The sequence below is a fragment of the Macrosteles quadrilineatus genome, unplaced genomic scaffold (assembly GCF_028750875.1).
Source record: "Macrosteles quadrilineatus isolate MER2022 unplaced genomic scaffold, UCM_ALF_1.0 Scaffold_3__2_contigs__length_128488019, whole genome shotgun sequence".
Classification (NCBI taxonomy): Eukaryota; Metazoa; Arthropoda; class Insecta; order Hemiptera; family Cicadellidae; genus Macrosteles; species Macrosteles quadrilineatus.
Window position 1 is genome coordinate 44,755,319 of NW_026542596.1, and position 20,473 is coordinate 44,775,791.

Below are 20,473 nucleotides of genomic sequence, written 5' to 3' on the forward strand. Positions count from 1 at the left end.
ATCTTTGTGAGTCTTGATCGGTCCCTGTAAGTCAGGCACTGGTTTTCTGATTTGTGACTTAAGTTTCACTCTGCAAAAATCATTAAACCACTAAAAACACCATTTACAACTATACTTAATTATAAATGCTTACACATAAATATTCATATAATATTGAACACTTTGTTAAAAAAAAACTTCATCTGTATTGTGGGTTGAAACGTCTTTAGAATGGTTTTTGTTTCTTTATCAGAATCTTGTCGCCTCAAACGGTTCCTTTGTAAATAGTCCATTTAGTTGTGTAAGTGGTATATTGTTAAATTTCACTCTTATTTAGGATTAGGATTATTATGTACAAGGATAGGGATCAGCTAGCTTACCTGGTAGACAGGGTCCAGATAAGCCTTGGTAACACACTTAAAACACATAACACAACACGGAAAACTTCTTTTTAAGGATTGTTTTTTTTAAATAGTCTTCAAGTTATACTAAGAATAGGATATACAGTACCTTTTTTCCAAGGTAAACTTGCTGCTTGGCAAAATATAATATTTGCAACATGCCTAACTTTTACAGTGCCTAAGACCTCCTTGTAAGATAGTAAGTATCCTTGTAAGATAACTTACTTGATTTAATAATAATAATATTTAAAAAATCTAGTGTTTAATTAAACTTTAGGTTTACCCAAAACTTGATACATTTAAAGGGTATTCAATATTGCCTCCAGTTATATCATACAACTGTATCTGTGCAGATAATGAAGGTACAGATCCAGCTGAATGGGCTGAAGCCGTGCAGAAGTCAAGATAGATCAGAGTCTCCGTCAACAAACCACGCTTCCCCCGTCACCTCCCCCACCATGACTAGCTTTCTGCACAGGTACAATTTAGATTTGCTAGTAAAAAGTAAAGCAAAAACCTCATTACTTAAATATCTGGTGTGTTGTAGCCTAGTGGTTAGCGTCTTGAAATTCAGTATGAGAAAGACAGTTTTGATCCACAAAAGATTTGGGAGTTTTGACTGCCTAGGTACTAAAGTGACTCTTTTCGGTCTTTGCAGAAAAAGGGTGAGAGTGTGAAACACATTTAGCCCACGTGAGGCAAAGTGTTGCACATTAATTCATAAGTCTGTGTATTTTTCTTAAATTTATTTTTTAAGAGGTTGGATATAATTGACTGGCAGCCCTTTAAAGGTTTTGTAAGTTCAATTCTGACAAAAGAATAAAATTCAGCAATAAGTAGAAGGTATTAAATTTGTAAGTAATTTTGCTTTATTTGGTAAACACAATTTTACCTGGGAATTTATATACAGGGTGTTTTTTTAAAACTTGCATCTTTTTTTATGTAAAAACCGCAATAGATAGAAATATGCAGTTTGCGGGAATCATCTATTAACGTAGGGGGCACAATTTTTTTGAATTCAACGTTACATTCACATTCCCCCCCCTGTCCCCAACTTATTTTTTTTAAATAGCAAGGTACCCCTTGTAACATATCAAATAAAAGAGCATAAACAAATCTCACAAGTTTATGAACCGATTTTCAATTTTTTTTCATCAAACATTTTCTTTTTTCATGCTCTTTCATTTGATATGTCACAAGGGGTACCTTGCTATTTAAAAAAAAAATAAGTTGGGGGCTGAGGGGGAAAGGGGGGGAATGTAAATGTAACGTTGAATTCAAAAAAATTGTGCCCCCTACGTCAATAAATGATTCCCGCAAACTGAATATTTCTATCTATTGCGATTTTACATAAATAAAGATGCAAGTTAAAAAAAAAACTCCCTGTATATAAACACACCATTTGAACAAGGAAGTATAATTTTTTATGTGCTTTGGTCTCTGTTTTGACTATTTTGATTTTCTGTATGTCAAATGGGCTCTTACTTATTTTTGTAACTAAATAATGAGAATGTTTTCCTGTGAAGTGATCTGAAGGAAAGACTCATTTAAGTGTAAGTACAAAGAAGTAAAATACAGTGTATACATTCTTACGGGACAACCATGTGCTTTTATGTTTGGGGTGGAAATGGACTTGTAACGAGCAAGGAAGAGCTTGAACGTCAATAGCCACATAGCATTTTTGTACAGCAGTTGTAGCGTACAGGGTCTTCCTACAGGGTGAGCGCTTTAGTACGTGATGGCAAAGGGCAAAAGGAGAGCGGAAGAGGACGACAAATAAAATTTGCTCTAGACACCTGCGACTGGTGCTAGACACCACTTAAGTGTACCATTGAATGTATCCTCTGTATCTTACTTATCTGTGGTGTAAAAATGGGGCGTGAATAAAGAACTTGTATAAAACCACTTTTATTAAACTTGTGTTTGAATCTCATATAATGTCCACATGGTGTATGGAACTGTGAATTGAATCTAATCTATTGTATTTGCAGGTTGGCAAAATCAAAAGAAACAAAATCCAAGATCAGTTCACCCACACCTTCTCAATCTTCTGACATTTCTTCACCAAATCACACTCCTAATTCCAAGAAAAGCGCTTCTCCATTTTGTGATATGAAATCTGAGGTAATACTTAAAAAAAATTAATTAAAACAGGTTACTTTCATAAAAAAATAATAAATACTTTTGGACCTAACGTAAGTTACAAAATTAATATTGGGTGTAATCCTTTAATGATAAGGCAATTTCTGTAAAGATTATTCTAGAGACATTCTGTGATATTACAATTTGGTGCTCACATTGAACACATGTAAGCTTTTCAAAAAAACAAAAATAACCCATATAAAAGGGGAGAGGCCGTTTGGTAACCTATTTAGACTCTGGTTAATCAATGGTTGCAATTTAAATTGACTATTGGATACTGAAATAGACACATCCCATCTATAATATAGACCAGCTGTCACTTAGTTTTTTATTAAAAAGAACATAATTTTTTTGAGCCAGTCACAGAATGCGCTAATGTCTAAAATTCTTTTTGTGACATTATTTTTGGTTGGTGACATAGTTTATGATCATAACAGTTGCTTCAGCTCACATTAAGTCATTCCATCAGTTTGACTTGGTAAAAAAGTTCATGTATTTGACAAAAATCTGTAATTTAGGTCAGCACCATCGGTCGGTGGCTCACATCAACTACAATGATTTTGATTAAAAAACTTCTAAACAATTTCTATTATCAATTTATTGCAGGATTTTGTGTTTGTGCCACCAAAACCTCGAAAAATACTGTTGACTGAACATCAGAAAGAAAGCCTGACGACAAGGAAACATGACATCCCTGCATTGTATCAAGATTTGTCCCAAGATAGTTCACAGTCTGCTTTTGAAAGGTCAGTAAACTGTTTTTAGTATCTAGAAATTTAAGTTTCTTACTTGTTTTTACACAATTTCAGTAAACATTGATATCAGGGTACCGGTAGTAAACATATTAAGATATATAATCAAAGATGTCAAATCAGATTGAATCAGAGAATTTATTTATTTAAATGTCTTATCTTTTGGTTCAGTTCAGACAGTAAAAACAAATTTTTTATAAAAGTGTTTCAGCATGAATTGATTCATTAAATAAGGCTGTTAGCGAATGACTTGATTGTTTTGCAAAAGCAAAGGTTTTTCATTGTTTAGGTCATATGTGTGAACCCTAAACAAATTTATGGTAAATCAAGCAAATCTTTAACATTTTGGAATTGGTAGCTCCTACTTCAATTATAGGCTCGTTTTTGCTGTAGCTCTATTTTTTGACAATTGTACATTTTATATGGTTACATGTAGCCTTCTTTCAACCATTTTCACAAGTCAGCTGTTAACCCTATTTACCGAAGAATCCTTAAAATATGGCCTTGAGGTTGACCTGAAACTTGTATTCAACAAATAATATCAAATGCTATAACTAGATAAAAGAGGCATGGTTATCAATGTATTCATCAAGTTTAGAAGTATTTTTTTATATATTTTACATGTATATTGAAATAAAATCTTGATTATGTTTCAGTATAATCACACCTGCTCATGTCGTGGAAAAGGAACAGAAGACAGAAAAGGAACCAGTGTCACACTCTCCTCAGAATTTTAAAGACATAAACTTTACAAGAATGTCACCAAGGAAATCCCAAGCTGCAAACCTAAAATCTCCGACAAAACTTCAAAATAATAAAGAAAATGACTGTTTAAATAATAATACCAAATCGCCGGTTAAGACAAAGGAATCCAAACTTTCTGGAGTAACTGAAGAGATCCCACTGAAAGTTTTACAGGAGGATCAGAAGAAAGTGCAGGATGATGTGTCGGAAGATTTGGCTGTTTCAAAACTAACAGCAACATATCCACAAATGAGACTGAGGAAAAGTTTGAGTAATGATTCAGTAAGCAACCAGATCATAAATGGTGCTGAAGAGGATGCTAAAAATGACGATAAAGTTAAAGATGCTGACAGTGTTCTGGACCGTGAACATATTCAACTTGAGGAAACTGCTAGTAGCAATGAGAACAAATTGAAGGACACCGAACAAAATCTTTCAACTCCAAAACATTCAGTTGAAGATAAAACACCCAAGAGAAGCTTAAGAAAAACTAAGCTTAGTATTTCAATAGAAAAGAGTGGCCAGAGAAGTGGTAAAAGAAGTATACAAAAAGAAGAGACTGAGAAAGATAAATCTACTTCATCAAGTAGTACGAACAAATCACTGAATAGCAATACCACACCAAAGATTTCTCCTAGAAGATTGAGGAACCGCAAATCCGGTGTAACCCCAGTACTTAGTGGAGGGGGATTGATAAAAAAGACGAGGGGCAAAACACAAAGTCCTAAAGATACACCGACAAACAAAAATACAAAAAACAACACCCCTGTCAGTACCAAAAGTGATACATGCATTGAAAACAAAAATTGCAAAGAAATTATTCAAGTTGAAGAAGAAAAACAAAATAATAGGGATGATATTACATCCGACATCAAAAGATTTGACGATCAAGGTCAGTGCGATCCTGATAATAAAGCTGAAAAGATCAAAGTAACTTCTAACACCAACAAGGAAGATTGTGCTTCAAAATCTGTAGCTAAAAACGCGGAAAACCATATTAATGAAAATGAGACTAACGACATTGAAATTATTGCAGTAATCAAAAAAGATAAGGACAAATTAAATGTTAGTCAAAATAAAAAAGGTTCATTTTCTAGAGACTTATTATTGAAAAACCTAGGTTCATCTAAAACTGATGTTTCCTGCCTTGACTTAACCTGCTCTCCTGTCAAAGTGGTGGTTGAACGTCTTCCAGAGATGGGACTCAGTTCTAAGTTTGAAAACCAAGAAAAGAGAGACTCTACAGTATTAAAAACTGACACAGAAAAGCAGACAACCGCTGTACGAAACATTTTGTCATCCTTGTCTGCAAGTAACCACAATCTGAACTGTGGCACCTTGGATGTAAGCTGTAAGTCGGTTCAATCAGAAATCAAAGCAAATATTGAGGATGAAAAATATCAGTCTACATTTGTTCTGGAGCTAGATGAAACACGGAAGGAAGAAACTCGTATTGAATTGCAAAGAGATAATATTGACATCACTTCAAACGAAGACAGTACACCTAGCAAGAAGAAAAACACTACAGAAGAAGTTGACTCAGAAATAAAAACATTAGGAAACTGTAGAAAAACAAGGTCAATTGGTACAGTTGAAAACCCCTCCCCAATTACTCCTAAAGATATACTAGATGAAACACGGAAGGAAGAAACTCATATTGAATTGCAAAGAGATAATACTGACATCACTACAAATGAAGAAAGTCAAAAAGATGGTTCTAACAAGAAGAATAAAACTACAGAAGAAGCTGAATCTGAAATAAAAATTTTAGGACACTGTAGAAAAACGAGGTCAATTGGTACAGTCGAAAAACCCTCTCTAATTACTCCTAAAGATATAATAGACAGTGAAACTACTTCAGAGAAAAAGCCTATTGATGAGGATGATGCTGACCTTAAAAGTTCTACTGCTGAGAAAATGTCAAGTGAATCCACATCCAAAACAATTGAAACAAATATCTCACCTTCCATCTTATCAAAGCCAAAGTCAACTGAATGCACACCCGTGAAGAGCGGTCAGAAGCAGTTGAAGCAAACACAACTTCCTTTCACGCCAATACGCAAAACCAAACTACCTGTAGAAGAAGAACAAACTGTGCCATCAAAATTGGAAGAAGTAGATGGAAAGTCACCTTTATTAGTTCTTAAAAAAATTGAAACATCTGAGACAACCAAAGCTTTGGAAAGTTCAAAATCTAAAACTGAAAATAAGATTATTTCCAATGTTGAAACAATGAGCGTGGAAACCAATAAGTCTCTTATTAAAATAGAAGAAAGGAAAACTGTTGAATGCAAGTCAGCAGATGATGTGATTCCCACAAACAGCATTAAAGGGTCAACTGAGCAAGAAGTTCAAAGAACTCCTGAAAAAGCAAATACTTCAAAAAATGTTAGTATTTGTTTGCAAAAATGTGACGATGCCAGAGTTCCGGCCAGACCAGACTCACCTTGTAAAACAACTGAATCGGAAGACATAATTGCTAGTTCACAAGAGAATGATGTAACAACACAAAGCATCTTGTCTTGTAGGAACTCGAGCGGTTCATTGAAGCTTTTAAGTAAGAGTCCAAAGAAGTGTGATAGTTCATCACAGTCCATCGTAAACAGTGAGAGAGTTTTAAGATCATCTCCTTCAAAGGCAGAGAACACACGGTCTACGGTAACTCCTGTTAAAAAGTCAGTGTGCCGCAGATTGGATGTTGAAATTGAAGAATCACCAGAATATGATGATTTGGCTTGTTTGACTTCTACCATCAAAACAAAATCCTCTGCTAGTGTAAATTTGGAGGAACAGTTATCAGATGACTTTAGACTACTCAATGGAGACTATGGCAATCAGAAAACCACAGAAAATGGTTTACCATCAAATAGAGAGTTGGAAGTGGCTATCGCTTCAGATGATGTTCAGGATGCTATAAACTGCTCTCCCAAGTCACACAAAAGTCCAAATCGAAAACGGATTTTTGTAGAATTGGAAGGTAACATCGGATCTCCCAAGAGGACTATAGGATCACTCAGATTTGAAAACAATAGTAGTCCTGTATCATCACCAACCTCTCGAACAAGTCAAATGATGGAGTTAGCTAAGCAAGACAGAACAGTTTCCTCACCTATTAGCACTAAGAAGCGTAGAGTCCTTCCCATCAGAGTTGGGCCAGCAGCAAGACAAGCGAGGTAAGATTTTAGTTTCACTTTTATTGCATACATAGTAAAGAAATTATAGATATTTACTCAGAAAAGTGGACATGGTTTTCTCATTCATTTACTCACTCAACTCAATATTTATTTACATTTTTGAAAGTAAACACTAACATTTTAATAATTAGAAAACATATGACTTAAATAAAGAAATTATGGTAAAGTCTAACCATTCTCCGCCCCTTGAGATACCCTGTATCTCAAGATCAGTCCGTTGGAATGACAATCAGTTTTGAGATGGATCGTTTGATTATTCCACTTGTCGTTTTTAAGGTGACCACACGTACTATTCCATCAGTTCCTGGATGTACTTCTTCTACTCTGGCAGTGTGCCACTTACATGGAGGAATATTTTCTTCCTTGATGATGACTAGATCTCCGACCTTTAAATTCTTTGTTACCTCCGTCCATTTGCTTCTTTGTTGTAAGTTATTTAAATATTCTAGAGACCACCTCTTCCAGAAATGTTGATTCATTTGTGTTACAAGTGTCCATCTTTTTACGTGATTAATTTTATCACCAGTCAAATCTCGGTTAGGAACTGAGGTTAAAGGAGCAAAAATAAGAAAATGCCCAGGTGTAATAACATTTAAGTCTCTTGGGTCATTAGACATAGGGGATAATGGTCTTGAATTAAGGCAAGCTTCGATTTCAACCAGTAAAGTGGAAAGTTCTTCAAAGTTTAACACTTGATCGCCCATTACTCGAGTTAGGTGAATCTTCATAGATTTAATTGCTGACTCCCACAATCCACCAAAGTGTGGTGATGATGGAGGAATGAAGTGCCAGTTGATACTTCGTCCTTGAGAAAATCTCGAAATTGAATCGGACTTGACAATTTCACGGTGTAGTTGGTTATAGGCACCTTTAAAATTGGTTGCGTTGTCAGAATACATGTCGTTAGGAAATCCTCTTCGACCAACAAATCTTTTGAAAGCGCTCAAAAAGGCATCTGAAGTTAAATCGGAAACTAATTCAATGTGGACAGCTTTGGTAATCAAACAAACAAATAGTGCAACATAACTCTTTAAGAATACTTTTACTCTTCCTCCCATCCTTTTTGTAGTAATAGGACCGGCAAAGTCTATTCCTGTTTTACTAAAGGCTCTTCCAACATTGACTCTGGAGATTGGTAAATTACCCATTATATTGGAAGCTGTTGACGATTTGTACCTGATACATGTTGTACAACTCCGAATAACTGACTTTATTTCATTCTTGATGTTAATAATCCAATATTTTTGTCGTATTACATTCTGAACCAATTGAGTGCCAGCATGTAGATGTCTGATATGTTCATTTCTAATCAGTTTTGAAAAATGATGCTTTCCTGGCAATAACAATTGATGTTTCATGTCAAACGGTATATTTGCATTTGCCAATCTGCCTCCAACTCGCAAGAGACCCTCCTCGTCCAAAAATGGGAATAGATTTTTCAGTTTACTCTTGTTTTTGACATGTCCATGTTTTTTCAGTTGCTTTATTTCATCCTGAAAACATTCTTCCTGGATAAGTTTGACAATTGTTTTTGTAGACTTCTCAATTTCACTGCTGTTTAAAGACTCCTTTTCTCTTTCTTCTTCAGGTTTTCTTGTGTTATTTGTAAATCTCAAGATATAAGCAACAATACATATGATCTTAAAATAGCTTGAGAAGTTCATCAATTTCTTAAGCAAAGTTGACTTTTCTTGGGAAAACAAAATTTGAGTGGATGTTTTTCGTAACTCTGGGATTTCTTTTAAGTTAACATTCATGTTATTTCGAGGCCAACTTGATTTCTCTTCCTTTAGCCATTCCGGCCCATGCCACCAAAGACTAGATTGCTTCAGATGAGAACCAGAAATGCCTCTAGTAGCCAAATCAGCTGGGTTTTCAAACGAACTAACATGATTCCAATTTGAAGGCGGAATAGTGTCTTGTATTTCTGACACCCTGTTAGCAACAAACGTCTTCCATTTATTTGGCAACTGAGACAACCAACACAAAACAATTGTGGAATCAGACCAAGCACAACACTTATTTACATCAATATTCAGAGAAAAGGCAACCTTACTTATTAATTGAGAAAGAAGCAAGGCACCACAAAGTTCTAATCGTGGTAAGGAAATTTGTTTGGTTGGGGCAACTCTTGTTTTGGAACAAAGCAAATTAACATTTACCTCATGATTGGTTGAATTAGATCGCACATACACGCAGCTAGCATAAGCTTTCTCGGATGCATCACAAAATCCAATAATTTCAATACTTTCACGTAAGTAATTGTGAGTTGTGACTTGTCTTGGAATGCACAATTTATTGATAGTTAACAGCTCACCTTTGATTTGATCCCATTGTTTTGCTATGTCTTTACTCACCGGCTCATCCCAAGTTAGTCCAGTTAACCACAGTTGTTGTAGCATGATTTTTGAAACTATTACTAAAGGACTTATTAGTCCCAGTGGATCAAATACACTTGAAATAGCCCTCAGAATTTCTCGTTTGTTTAAACTAGATTTATTTTGAGTTGTGACATTGATGTTTATTTGAAACATGTCTGATTTGGGTTCCCACGCAACTCCTAAAGTTTTAATAGGTTTACTCTCTTCTAAATCTAAGTTCATAGCACCAACCTCTTTGTCCTCTTTTGGTATCCTGTCTAGTACAGCAGAACTATTGGAACACCACTTACGTAGTTTGAAACCTCCTGAACGTAAAAGTTGATCAAGTTCTTCCTGTAACTGTAGAGCAGTCTTGTCATCATGACACCCGGTTAGTAAGTCGTTCACATAGAAATCCGTTCCTGCAGCAGCGCAAGCTGTAGGGAATCGTGTCTTCTCGTCTTCTGATAACTGTTTCAAACACCTAGTAGCTAAGAAGGGAGCACTAGAGGTGCCATATGTTACTGTTTTCAGTTTATATATTTTGACAGGCTCATAACTGTTTGTCCTCCACAATATTTGTTGAAACTTACAATAATTTTCATCAACTAACACCTGGCGATACATTTTCTCACAGTCAGCAACCATAAGTATTTCATGTAGTCGGAAACGTGTTAGGATGGAAAACAAGTCCTGCTGGACGTTTGGACCTACCATAAGTGTATCATTCAAAGATACCCTTGTGCTTGTAGGACAGGATGCATTAAAAACCACTCTCAGTTTGGTTGAAGAGCTTGACTCCTTTATTACTTCGTGATGAGGTAAGAAACAAATTGTTACGTTACCTGTGGTGGTTACTGATTCACTGAAATTTAGCTTCCCTGTTAGTTCCATGTGTCCTAGTTTCAGATACTCCTGTAAGAAACTATTATACTGATGTTTTCTCTCGGAATTTAATGACAATCTTTGTTCAACTTTTTTGAAACTACCCAAAGCTATGTGTTGTGATTTTCCTAACTCATTTAGACGTTCATTGAATGGTAGTTTTACAACAAAGCGTCCAGATTCATCTCGTTTGACATTTTCCTTGAAATGTTGCTCACAATATTGTTCCTCTTTAGTGAGAACAGGATCAGTAACAACTTGCTCGATTTCCCAGAATCGCTTAAGTTGACTCTCAATAGTCAAATTGCAAGTTGACTCAGTCTCATTTGGGCACTGCCCACACCTACCAGCAACAATCCAGCCCAAAACACTATTGTGAAGAGTAGGTGTTTGTTTGGTACCTGATATCTTTCCTTCAATGATAAGGTCGAAGTAAACTTCTGCTCCCAATAGCATATCGACTTCACCTGGGTTGTAGAACTCCGGGTCTGCCAGGACAAGTGTAGAGATGTGATGAGACCAGTTGGTGTGGTTAATAGTCTCAGCGGGTAGTTTAGTGGAGATGGTTGGCAAAACTACTGCTGAAATGTTGGTAAAATACTCGCTAACTCTTGAAAAAAGATTTAATGATACTCGTTTTGATGCTCTTGTTTTCGATTGCCCTATACCATTAATAGTTATTGAAGAGTTTAAAAGTTTTAAGCCAAGTCGATCAGCGCATGACTTAGTTATAAAGTTAGATTGTGCACCTGAATCAAGTAGTGCACGCACTCTTACATGTTCTCCTTTATTATTCTCGATTAGGACTATAGCATTCGACAGCAAAACTTGTGATGATGACATTGGTTCCTCTGCATTACTTAGATCAACAGATTTAGATGCAAACCCTTGTTCAGACGCATTATGACTAGCCGAGATAGATGTTACTTTATTCTTGTCACATGTTTTGCCAATTTCCTTTTTCAATTCAATATGAATCATTGTGTGATGGTTTCGGTTACACAGTTTGCAAGTAGAACCATTGCAATCAGTAGCAGAATGATTGGGTTTTAAACAATTAAAACATAATTTACGCTTTTTGACAAGATCTATTCTGTCAGATACACTCATGCTACTAAATTCGTCACACTGATAAATTGCATGATTAGGTTTTTCACAGATTACACAAACATGAGTAAAAGAAGACTTTCCCCTTGCTTGGTTAAACGACCCTTTACTTTGCATACCTCTATTATTAGAATGACTAATGTTAGATGCAGATGTCTTAGATATGCTTGAGGATGCCAAGGCATTAGTTCTTTGGATAAGAAACGATTTTAGCTGCTCAAAATTAGGACTATCCTGTGTAGTTAAGGACATTTCCCATTGTTTTCTAGTCTCACTATCTAATTTGCTAGTTAGAATGTACACAAGTATGCTATTCCATTCACCTACATTTTCACCTAACGACTTTAGAGCCCTAATATGGGTTTCAGATTCATCAACTAATTTTCTAAGTCCTTGTGAAGACTCATTTTGTAAAGGTACTTGACTGAATAATCCTTTTAGGTGAGAATTTACAATCAGCCTTTTGTTGTCATACCTGAGCTTTAGAATGTCCCAGGCCTCAAAATAGTTTTGATCTGTAGACGGAAGTGACTGCAATAGTTGGTGTGCCTCCCCTTTTAGACAAGATTTTAGATAAAATAGCTTTTGGATGTTTGGAAGCGACTGGTTGTCATGGACAATAGATATAAATAACTCGCTGAATGAAGGCCATTCCTCAATATTCCCATTAAATGATGGTAGATGTAAATTAGGTAATTTGACTTGAGAAATAGGGTCAACTGAAACACTTTGTTGAATAGAATTAACCGAAGGAACAGGAACTAGATTAGGGACATTAGTTTGATATTCACTTAGTAAATTTAATAATTTAGCTTTAGTTGCAAAATAATCATTTTCAAAAGCTCCTAAAATGTCATCATTAGCTTGTTCCTCATCTATACTGCTAATTTCTTCATGAATTTGAAGATACAGATCAAATAGTTTATCAAGCTTTTCTTGCCTTACAATCAGGTTTGCCCTATCTGTACTGGTAATACTCACATTTTCTAGGTAGGTATTGATTCTGGTAAGGGATGATTTCACTGTACTCCTCTGTTTTAATAATGTTGTTACTCTTTGCTGGCTCATATTGCGTGGCGTAGAAGGACCATAAAGAAATTATAGATATTTACTCAGAAAAGTGGACATGGTTTTCTCATTCATTTACTCACTCAACTCAATATTTATTTACATTTTTGAAAGTAAACACTAACATTTTAATAATTAGAAAACATATGACTTAAATAAAGAAATTATGGTAAAGTCTAACCACATAGCAAGAGTGGTTTCAATCATATTATTTATGTTCTTGTTAATAATAAAATTATTTAATCATTCTACACCAAAGTCTAAAACCCTGATGTTATCTTAAAAACATGTTTGTGAGCCAGTTACATAGACTTGAAATCCTTGCAATGATGTATGTTCACTTCCTAGTGCCACAATTGAATATCAGCATTGCTTATTCTTTTGTTCTACAGACTAATCCATTACTTTTCTTGATACAGACCTGATGCCAATTTAGACGGACAAAAGCAAAATCAAAAGAGAGCACAGTATTGTGATATAGGTAGGCTACAAGAAACCATCCCTACTATTTTCAGACGAACAACTGCTGGTTGAGACCACAATGTTTTTCTCGGTAAACTGACACTCCATTAAATCCAATCTCTCTAGTGTCACAAAACTGAATTCAAGTGGCTAATGTAAAACCTCCTGGAGGCAGCTCAGACTCTCAACTTAATTATTCCCAAAAGTAATTTATTCTATCACACGGTATTAAGAACAATCATATACAATTAAAATTTCTTTGATCAGATTCTACAAACTTAACTAGGGATGGACGAGATTGGATTTTTAATTCATTTTGAGACGAGATCGAGACGGGATTTCCCTTCTCATACACAACGGGAAATGCACGTTCAACATTTTTACCTGATTTTGTAACATTGTTAGATGACTGTTTAAATACAGAAATCATAATAATAGGCAAGAATATTTAAAATATTTTATTAAAAAACATCAACATAAAAAAATGTACATTAATTACACATAACTTATGCTTACGATTAGGATCATGGTGATATCAGTTAGGATAGAGTTAAAACTTATCCTAAAATAAAATAAATCATAAAATAAAAGCAATAATAATACGTATATTATAATTACATGTTTTGGCTTTTTTATAGTAGTAAAACATGCCTCACACTGCTTACACTTAACAAAACCTCTCAAATGATAAAACAATTAAAGTAATATTTACATGTAAAGAATTAATTAAATAAGAACGCCTTCGCAAAGGAAACGCAACTACGTGCTCCTGTGTTGCGGGTATTGCATTGACTTTCTGCATGTGTTTTAATTTTTTTTTTGTCTTGAACTAACAAGTCGTCTCGATCAAAAAGAAATCTCGTCTCATATAACGAGGTTTAAAATTTCCCGGAATTTTGAGTAGACCATCCCTACACTTAACTCTTTTACTCCAAATCCCTTTTAACAGAGCTTGCCCCGTACAAACTCCCCGCAAAAGGGCCTTACCTTAAGAGAGAGTAACAAATACTCACTGAACCTCCTGCCCTGGCTGGGTGACCCCATTCCTTACCTCGGGTGGCCTGTTTGTTTATTGAACTAGACTGCTACTGAGTGCAAAGCCCTCAGTGTTGTAACTATCTCCAGCACGCTTTCCTGCTTGCCTAGCCTACCCTCCATTACAGTATTGTCTTGTAGTACAGGATCGCAACCTTGAATCAGGATCAGCTCCCTCAAACATCCAGGCTTACTGGCTGTCATAACTTTATGGACTCTGTAAATAGTACAAAACATTGGGTAATAATACCCAATTCAGACGTACTTGTACACTTTTAAAACATAATCATATTTTTTCATCCTACGGAGAAACTTGACCTAATAACTTTACTTGGAGTTTGACAGGCTTAAATGAGGATTTGGATGGGTTTTTTTCAGCATTCAGCGAACACACAGTGGGCCCAGTGAAGAGTGGGTGCGACGCACATACTCTCCGACAGCTAGTCCGAACAGTAGTATCCTGAAACGAACTCATCAGACTCCACAGCTAGTCAGCCCAGACTCTTCACCCCCCTCGTCCAAGGTAGAAATCCTTTAAGGAAATTATAACAGACAATCTATACAAAAATTATATAATGTTACTTAGTGGTAAGTTGGTGGCTCAGTTAGTAGCGTGACGGACATTTGTCATTATAGTCCATTCTTGTATTGAACCTCTATTTGGACAGGCAAATGTAAGGCTATAAGAGGTCCCTAAAATCTTATTCCAAAGGAAGTGGAAACAAGAGATTATTTGTTTGGTGCTTCAGGGTGTCCGGCAACCAAGAAAACCGTAAAAAGCGGGAATTATACGGGAATAGTATGACCTGGGAACTATGCGGGTATAATACGGAAATTCTGTAATTAAGGCACTAATGTGCGGGAATTTTCTGGGATCGATTTTTTATTTGAAATATTCAACAATTATTGAGAGTAAAAGTTGAGGGTCAGAACACACGTGTTCCGGCGAAAACTATTTTGCCGGAGCCGGCGACAATAAATAGACTGTGATGAACTCTGAATGAGATTTGTCTTACACTAGTACAGTTCTAGTACAGTTTAGTCTTAGAAATGGTGCTGTCAAGACCTCAAACGTTGGCCTTGCTGTGTTTGATCCACAGCAGAAGGAAGAGAAAACACCACCGAACTGTTTGGGTACATACTATTCTGGAGAACAGAAAGCTACATGGAGCTTTTTACACTCTATTTTTCAGTTGAGAAATGAAGTAAATACGTTTTTTTAATTATTTTCGAATGTCTGTCTCATTGGACGAGGTACTATTGAAGATTACAGTGCAAATACAAAGACAAAACACATACATGGGACGCTGGAAAGGCTGGATTCAGTGCGGCACAAATTTGTCGCTAGCTGCCGCTGTTTCTCGTTTTGTTTTTGTCTTTGCAAACTTCCAAAGACCTATCACAAAGTTCTGGTTTCTCATGAACCAAACTATGAACCATGTGTGTAAATCCATATCAACATCTACCATGATGATATAGAAAACTAAACAGACTAAAAATAAAAACTAAATTAACTAAATAGCAAAACAAAACTAAATACACCACTTGGACACTGCATTAAAATCATAAACAACCACCACTCTCGAGGGTTGAACCACGACTGAGGAGTAGGGGTAGTGGCATTCCGGCTGTTTCGCCGGTAAGTGTGTTCATCTCCATAAGGCACAATGCCCCGCTACCCACTGCTTCGGCGAAACCCCGGCGAGGTAGAGAATATCCGGCGGTTTCGCCGGAGCATTTCCCCGCCGGATCGGCAGATTCGCCGAACCGGAGAAGTGTGGCCTGCCTAATGCCTTCCTGTGTATCTCAACTTGCTCCGGCGCCGCCGGATCCGGCGTCTGGCGGTTTCGCCGGTAAGTGTGTCCCTGGCCTAACATGCCTAAATACCTTTGTACCCTCGTCACTGACCCTTGAAAATTCTTTAACATACCTACATGTACAAACAGTGTTGTTTATGTCATTAAAATGGTATTTTACTAATTTCTCACATCATACAAGAATTTTGCTCGTACTGAACAGGTTATAAAGATAGAAAAAATGTTTAAATTGCTACAACTGTCCACTAAGGTTGGAAAAAAGGTGTTATTGCTTAACAGCTTAACAGTGTAGTTTTCTGTGGAATTTGTGATATCAATTGTGTTAATATTTAATTTAAATACCAGCATTGATTTAATTAAAGTTTTGTGTGTCATGATCTGTTTTGCGTGTGATGTTGATGTTGACATAATAAAACCTGGCAAGCCTGGTATTCGCCTCTCGCAGGGTTAACTGCTACGCGCTAAGGCACTAATAGCAACTTCGATTCGATTCGTTTTATCGTAAGAGCCAGAAACCCTTCGATTTCAAACACGGTACCTATAACTAATCATACCCGGGCCCCATGATGTAGGCCGAAGCACATGCACCAACCTTTGGCACATCATGGGAGGATGACTGAAGGTCATCAGGCTCACCGGCTGCCGAAGCAACCCTTCGGAGAGAGGGTTTCCCCTCAATCCTAACCAGGGATACCGGCTACTTGTTTAAGCGTCACTCCACCTAGAATTCACCTGGTACGAAACCCTGAAGAATCGCAATGGAGCGCCCTGACACATTTAGTGCAAGCAACACTCGGGACCTATCCAATCCCTGACAGGCCAAGACCCGCCATCAAAGCCAGGAGGAAGGGGACCCCCTCCTATTTGCACCACTAATACCTACTAATAGCAACTACCGCAACTCATAATTTGTCACTCGAGGTCACCCTTTCCCAACGGCCACCTAATCGCTACCCCAGCTAGAGGCCTTACCTCTTCTACCACATAGATGGGCTTTGTCTAGTGGTGATGTGCGCATAAGTGGTTTTGCGATTTGCGTGCTTGCGTGATATGTGCACCCTTTTTGTTCGTATTGCATATAAAATATATTCAATTTGATAAACTTTTGCTAAATTTACCCTAAACAAAATGCCTCGAGAAAAATGAAAGTTACTCGGGAAATATTTGGGAGTTTGGCCGAGCCCATTTGCTGGACACCCTGTGCTTGTATTTTCAGGGTAAACGATCAGCTACAGAGCCGACTGGGTCGAAATTTCACTCAGAGGTTGCACATGACCAACCCATAGGTTTATTCATGTCTTAATAATCTAGCCATACCTTGACATCCCAAGTTTTGTGTTGGAAGTATTCATTGTTCTGTATAAAAGAAGAATAAGTCAAATAAACAGTGTTTACATTTGCAATACTGTATTTCTTCTTCTCAGTTTAAATAAAAAAAAGTCTTCTCTTCTGTCACATAGAGATTTTCATTAAAGTGTTTCTGCTAATTTTTTTTCTATAATTAAATCCTATAATTTTTGTGTTATGTCCTGATTTTGAAATTGAAAATTAAGGTGAAAACATTGAAGAGAATCATGTTAATAGATCTTGTTTGTTATATGTGTTGGTGGGTTAGTATTCTCTATAGTAGATTTAAATAACCAATCTGAAGTGTTTGTATTTTTTTGTTTTTGCAGAAAAAACGAGTCAGTTTTCTGGATCCTCCTGTATCGGAGAGCCTGTTGTTCAGTAAAGTCAATCCTGGAATAGGTCATGTCCAGAGAACAGAGTCAAGACAAGGCAAGTTATTTAAAATCCTTAAAACATTTGTAAACTCTTCTAAAAAAAAGTTTAAAAACATATTTGTGTACTGCTTTACTTTTGATTTCAGTAATTGCACTACAATACTTTTATTACACTCCACAATTTATGTGTTTATTCCTTTATACTGCTTAAAACTTGGAAGTTACTTGTATTTTTTAATTTTAATTTTTGGTTAAGCAGTAAACACTAATTAAATAAAATCTATCATCAAAAAACTAAATACACTAACCCTGCTAAGTAAGATTGTAAGTTCTGGAAATATGCTACAATTCTAGACTGAAATAAACTCTCTTTTAAATATTTTTTCAACAGATGAGTCAAGAAATTGTATCTATGCTTTCTTTTATTCAAGTTGATAAAATGTAAAACCACCAAAAATCTTAAAAACACCTAATTAAAAAAAGAATGTCGTGGACATTTGCTTTTGACACTGCAATTCATTGAAACGTTTCCAGTTGATTAAATATTTCCATATATTTTTGTTTTAGTTTCACCAACCTCATATTAATTTCAGATGGGTTGATGGATTTTGAAAGTGAGGATGTTCCTACTCAAGGCTCCCTAGAAGTGGAGGTGCCAGAATTCTCAAAGTCAGAGGCTGAGGTCTTCTCACCCTTGAAGCAGTGTAGTAGTCCTCTCACCGATATTCTGGAGAGGATAGCCAACCAACAGTGGTAAGTGAACTTGGCAAATCTTAGATCTTTATATTTGGAATCAGAAGCATGGCTAATTTGTGTTTTACTCTGATTTTGAGGTTAAACTGAAGGTGAACACTGAAGAGGAATTTGGATTGAATGTTGTCAATTGATCTTGTTTTTAGTTGTAAAAACATCTAACAGGATAAAGGATGTGTAATTCATTGCTCCAGTAAAATAAAATAAATGTTAATAGTTACATTTAGATTCCGTGGAAAGTAATCAGCAACAGCAGTGTGAGATATGGATATGAAATTAATTTGTTTTATTACTTCATTGGATTAAAATAAGATAAGGACATTTTTATGATGAATAAGGCCGATTGAGATGTGTCATTTCTATGAACTATGCAATTCAATAGTTGCTAGTTGAGTTGCTATTAAAAGATTTCTTGTACTGCAGAACCTCTAGCTGTTGCTTGTTCTGAACAAATCTAAACTATAATTAACAATCACTCCACGTACCTACAAATGAATAATTCATTGGCTGTCTGTGAAATCCTTAAATTTGAATCTAGCCCTTAAAGAAATTCCATAATACACATTATAAATGCTAATAAAGTTAATTTCCAATAGGACAAAAACAAAACCTTTTGTGTGAGTGCATGGCCTAGGGACACATGCTTTGAGTTTTTTTTTTTTATAGATTTAAATAGTCTGGAACATGTCATATGATCAAATCAAATCAAAAATAATTTATTCCACACAAAAAATATGTTACAAAAATTATAATATACATATAAAGGATGGTACCCACATAGGCAAAACATGTGCGTGGGGAACTAGTTGTATCAGTCAATTTACTACAGAATATTTGATGTCCATTCAACTTATAATAAATTTACAATACTTTATACTACTCTATATACCGATACATAATTAAAAAGGAAAAACACTTTCACCAGGGGGCTACAGCAGATAACATAACTTAAAACCTCATGATGAAAAATTAACAGTTAAAAAGGATAAATAAGGTGAAAATAAAAATATATAAGAAAGGATTTAATAATACTACTAGATGACCCATGCTGCTCCGCTGCGTTAAAATAATTATTATATCCGAGAAATAATCAAATTTATAATTTTTGATTGAATAATACAGTATCTTGAGCTTAACTGATTCAAACTATCATTATATCAAATTAAAGCCTAATTTACTGATTATTTTGTGTCTAAAAAATATAGAAAAACATTAACAATACTGGAGCTATTGATTTTTAACCATATTAAAACCTTATGAAATATAATTTTTATATTGGTTATTCACCTTGCGTTTGCTTGAAACTCGTCCGATTTGAATAGCTAATGGCTTAAATGAAAAAGTAAAATATATAGGATTATAAATGTATAACTGGTCAAGGTACATCTTAAATTGAAATAAGAATTATGGAATAAATCAAATTATGTGTTCTGGTCGTGTAATTATGAAGGTAAATATTTGTAGATGATTGATGGCAAATACCTTCAATGCATACCTTCAATTCGAGACCTCAATCATGAAAATCGGTCTGGTAGAAGAGTCAAACGAACTTGGCAAAGAAAAACCAAATTTAACTTCCATAAGAAATACATGGGAAGCGAATTTCGTTTGTGTATACACCGAGTGCAATAATAGATAAATATATACCAATGCTTTATGGCAAATCTGTGCGTGCATACCTTCAATTTGAGACCTCAATCATCAAAATCGGTCGGGCAGAAGAGGCAAACGAACTCGGCACAGAAAAACCAAATTTAACTTTCATAAGAAATACATGGGGAACAAATTTCATTTGCGTATACACCGAGTGGGATTATAGAGAAATATATGACGCTGCTTGATTGCAAATCTGAGCGTGCATACCTTCAATTTGAGACCTCAATCATGAAAATGGGTCGGGTAGACGAGCCCAACGAACTCGGCAAAGAAACACCAAATTTAACTCCCATAAGAAATACATGTGGAGCAAATTTCGTTTACGTATAGGCCGAGTGGGATTATGGATAAATATATGCCGATGCTTGATGGCAAATCTGTGCGTGCATACCTT

The 20,473-nt window shown here is 35.7% G+C and overlaps 1 protein-coding gene across 1 annotated transcript in view; it reads left to right on the top strand.

Annotated features, from left to right (window-relative positions):
- LOC128988595 (telomere-associated protein RIF1) overlaps nucleotides 1–20,473 on the top strand; it is a 61,734-nt gene that overhangs the window by 30,712 nt on the left and 10,549 nt on the right. Inside the window, exons 12-18 of the mRNA XM_054410016.1 lie at nucleotides 734–858; nucleotides 2,372–2,504; nucleotides 3,129–3,268; nucleotides 3,931–7,191; nucleotides 14,508–14,652; nucleotides 17,623–17,725; nucleotides 18,264–18,423. Coding sequence (XP_054265991.1) covers nucleotides 734–858; nucleotides 2,372–2,504; nucleotides 3,129–3,268; nucleotides 3,931–7,191; nucleotides 14,508–14,652; nucleotides 17,623–17,725; nucleotides 18,264–18,423 — 4,067 coding nt within the window. The remainder of the gene's footprint in view (nucleotides 1–733; nucleotides 859–2,371; nucleotides 2,505–3,128; nucleotides 3,269–3,930; nucleotides 7,192–14,507; nucleotides 14,653–17,622; nucleotides 17,726–18,263; nucleotides 18,424–20,473) is intronic.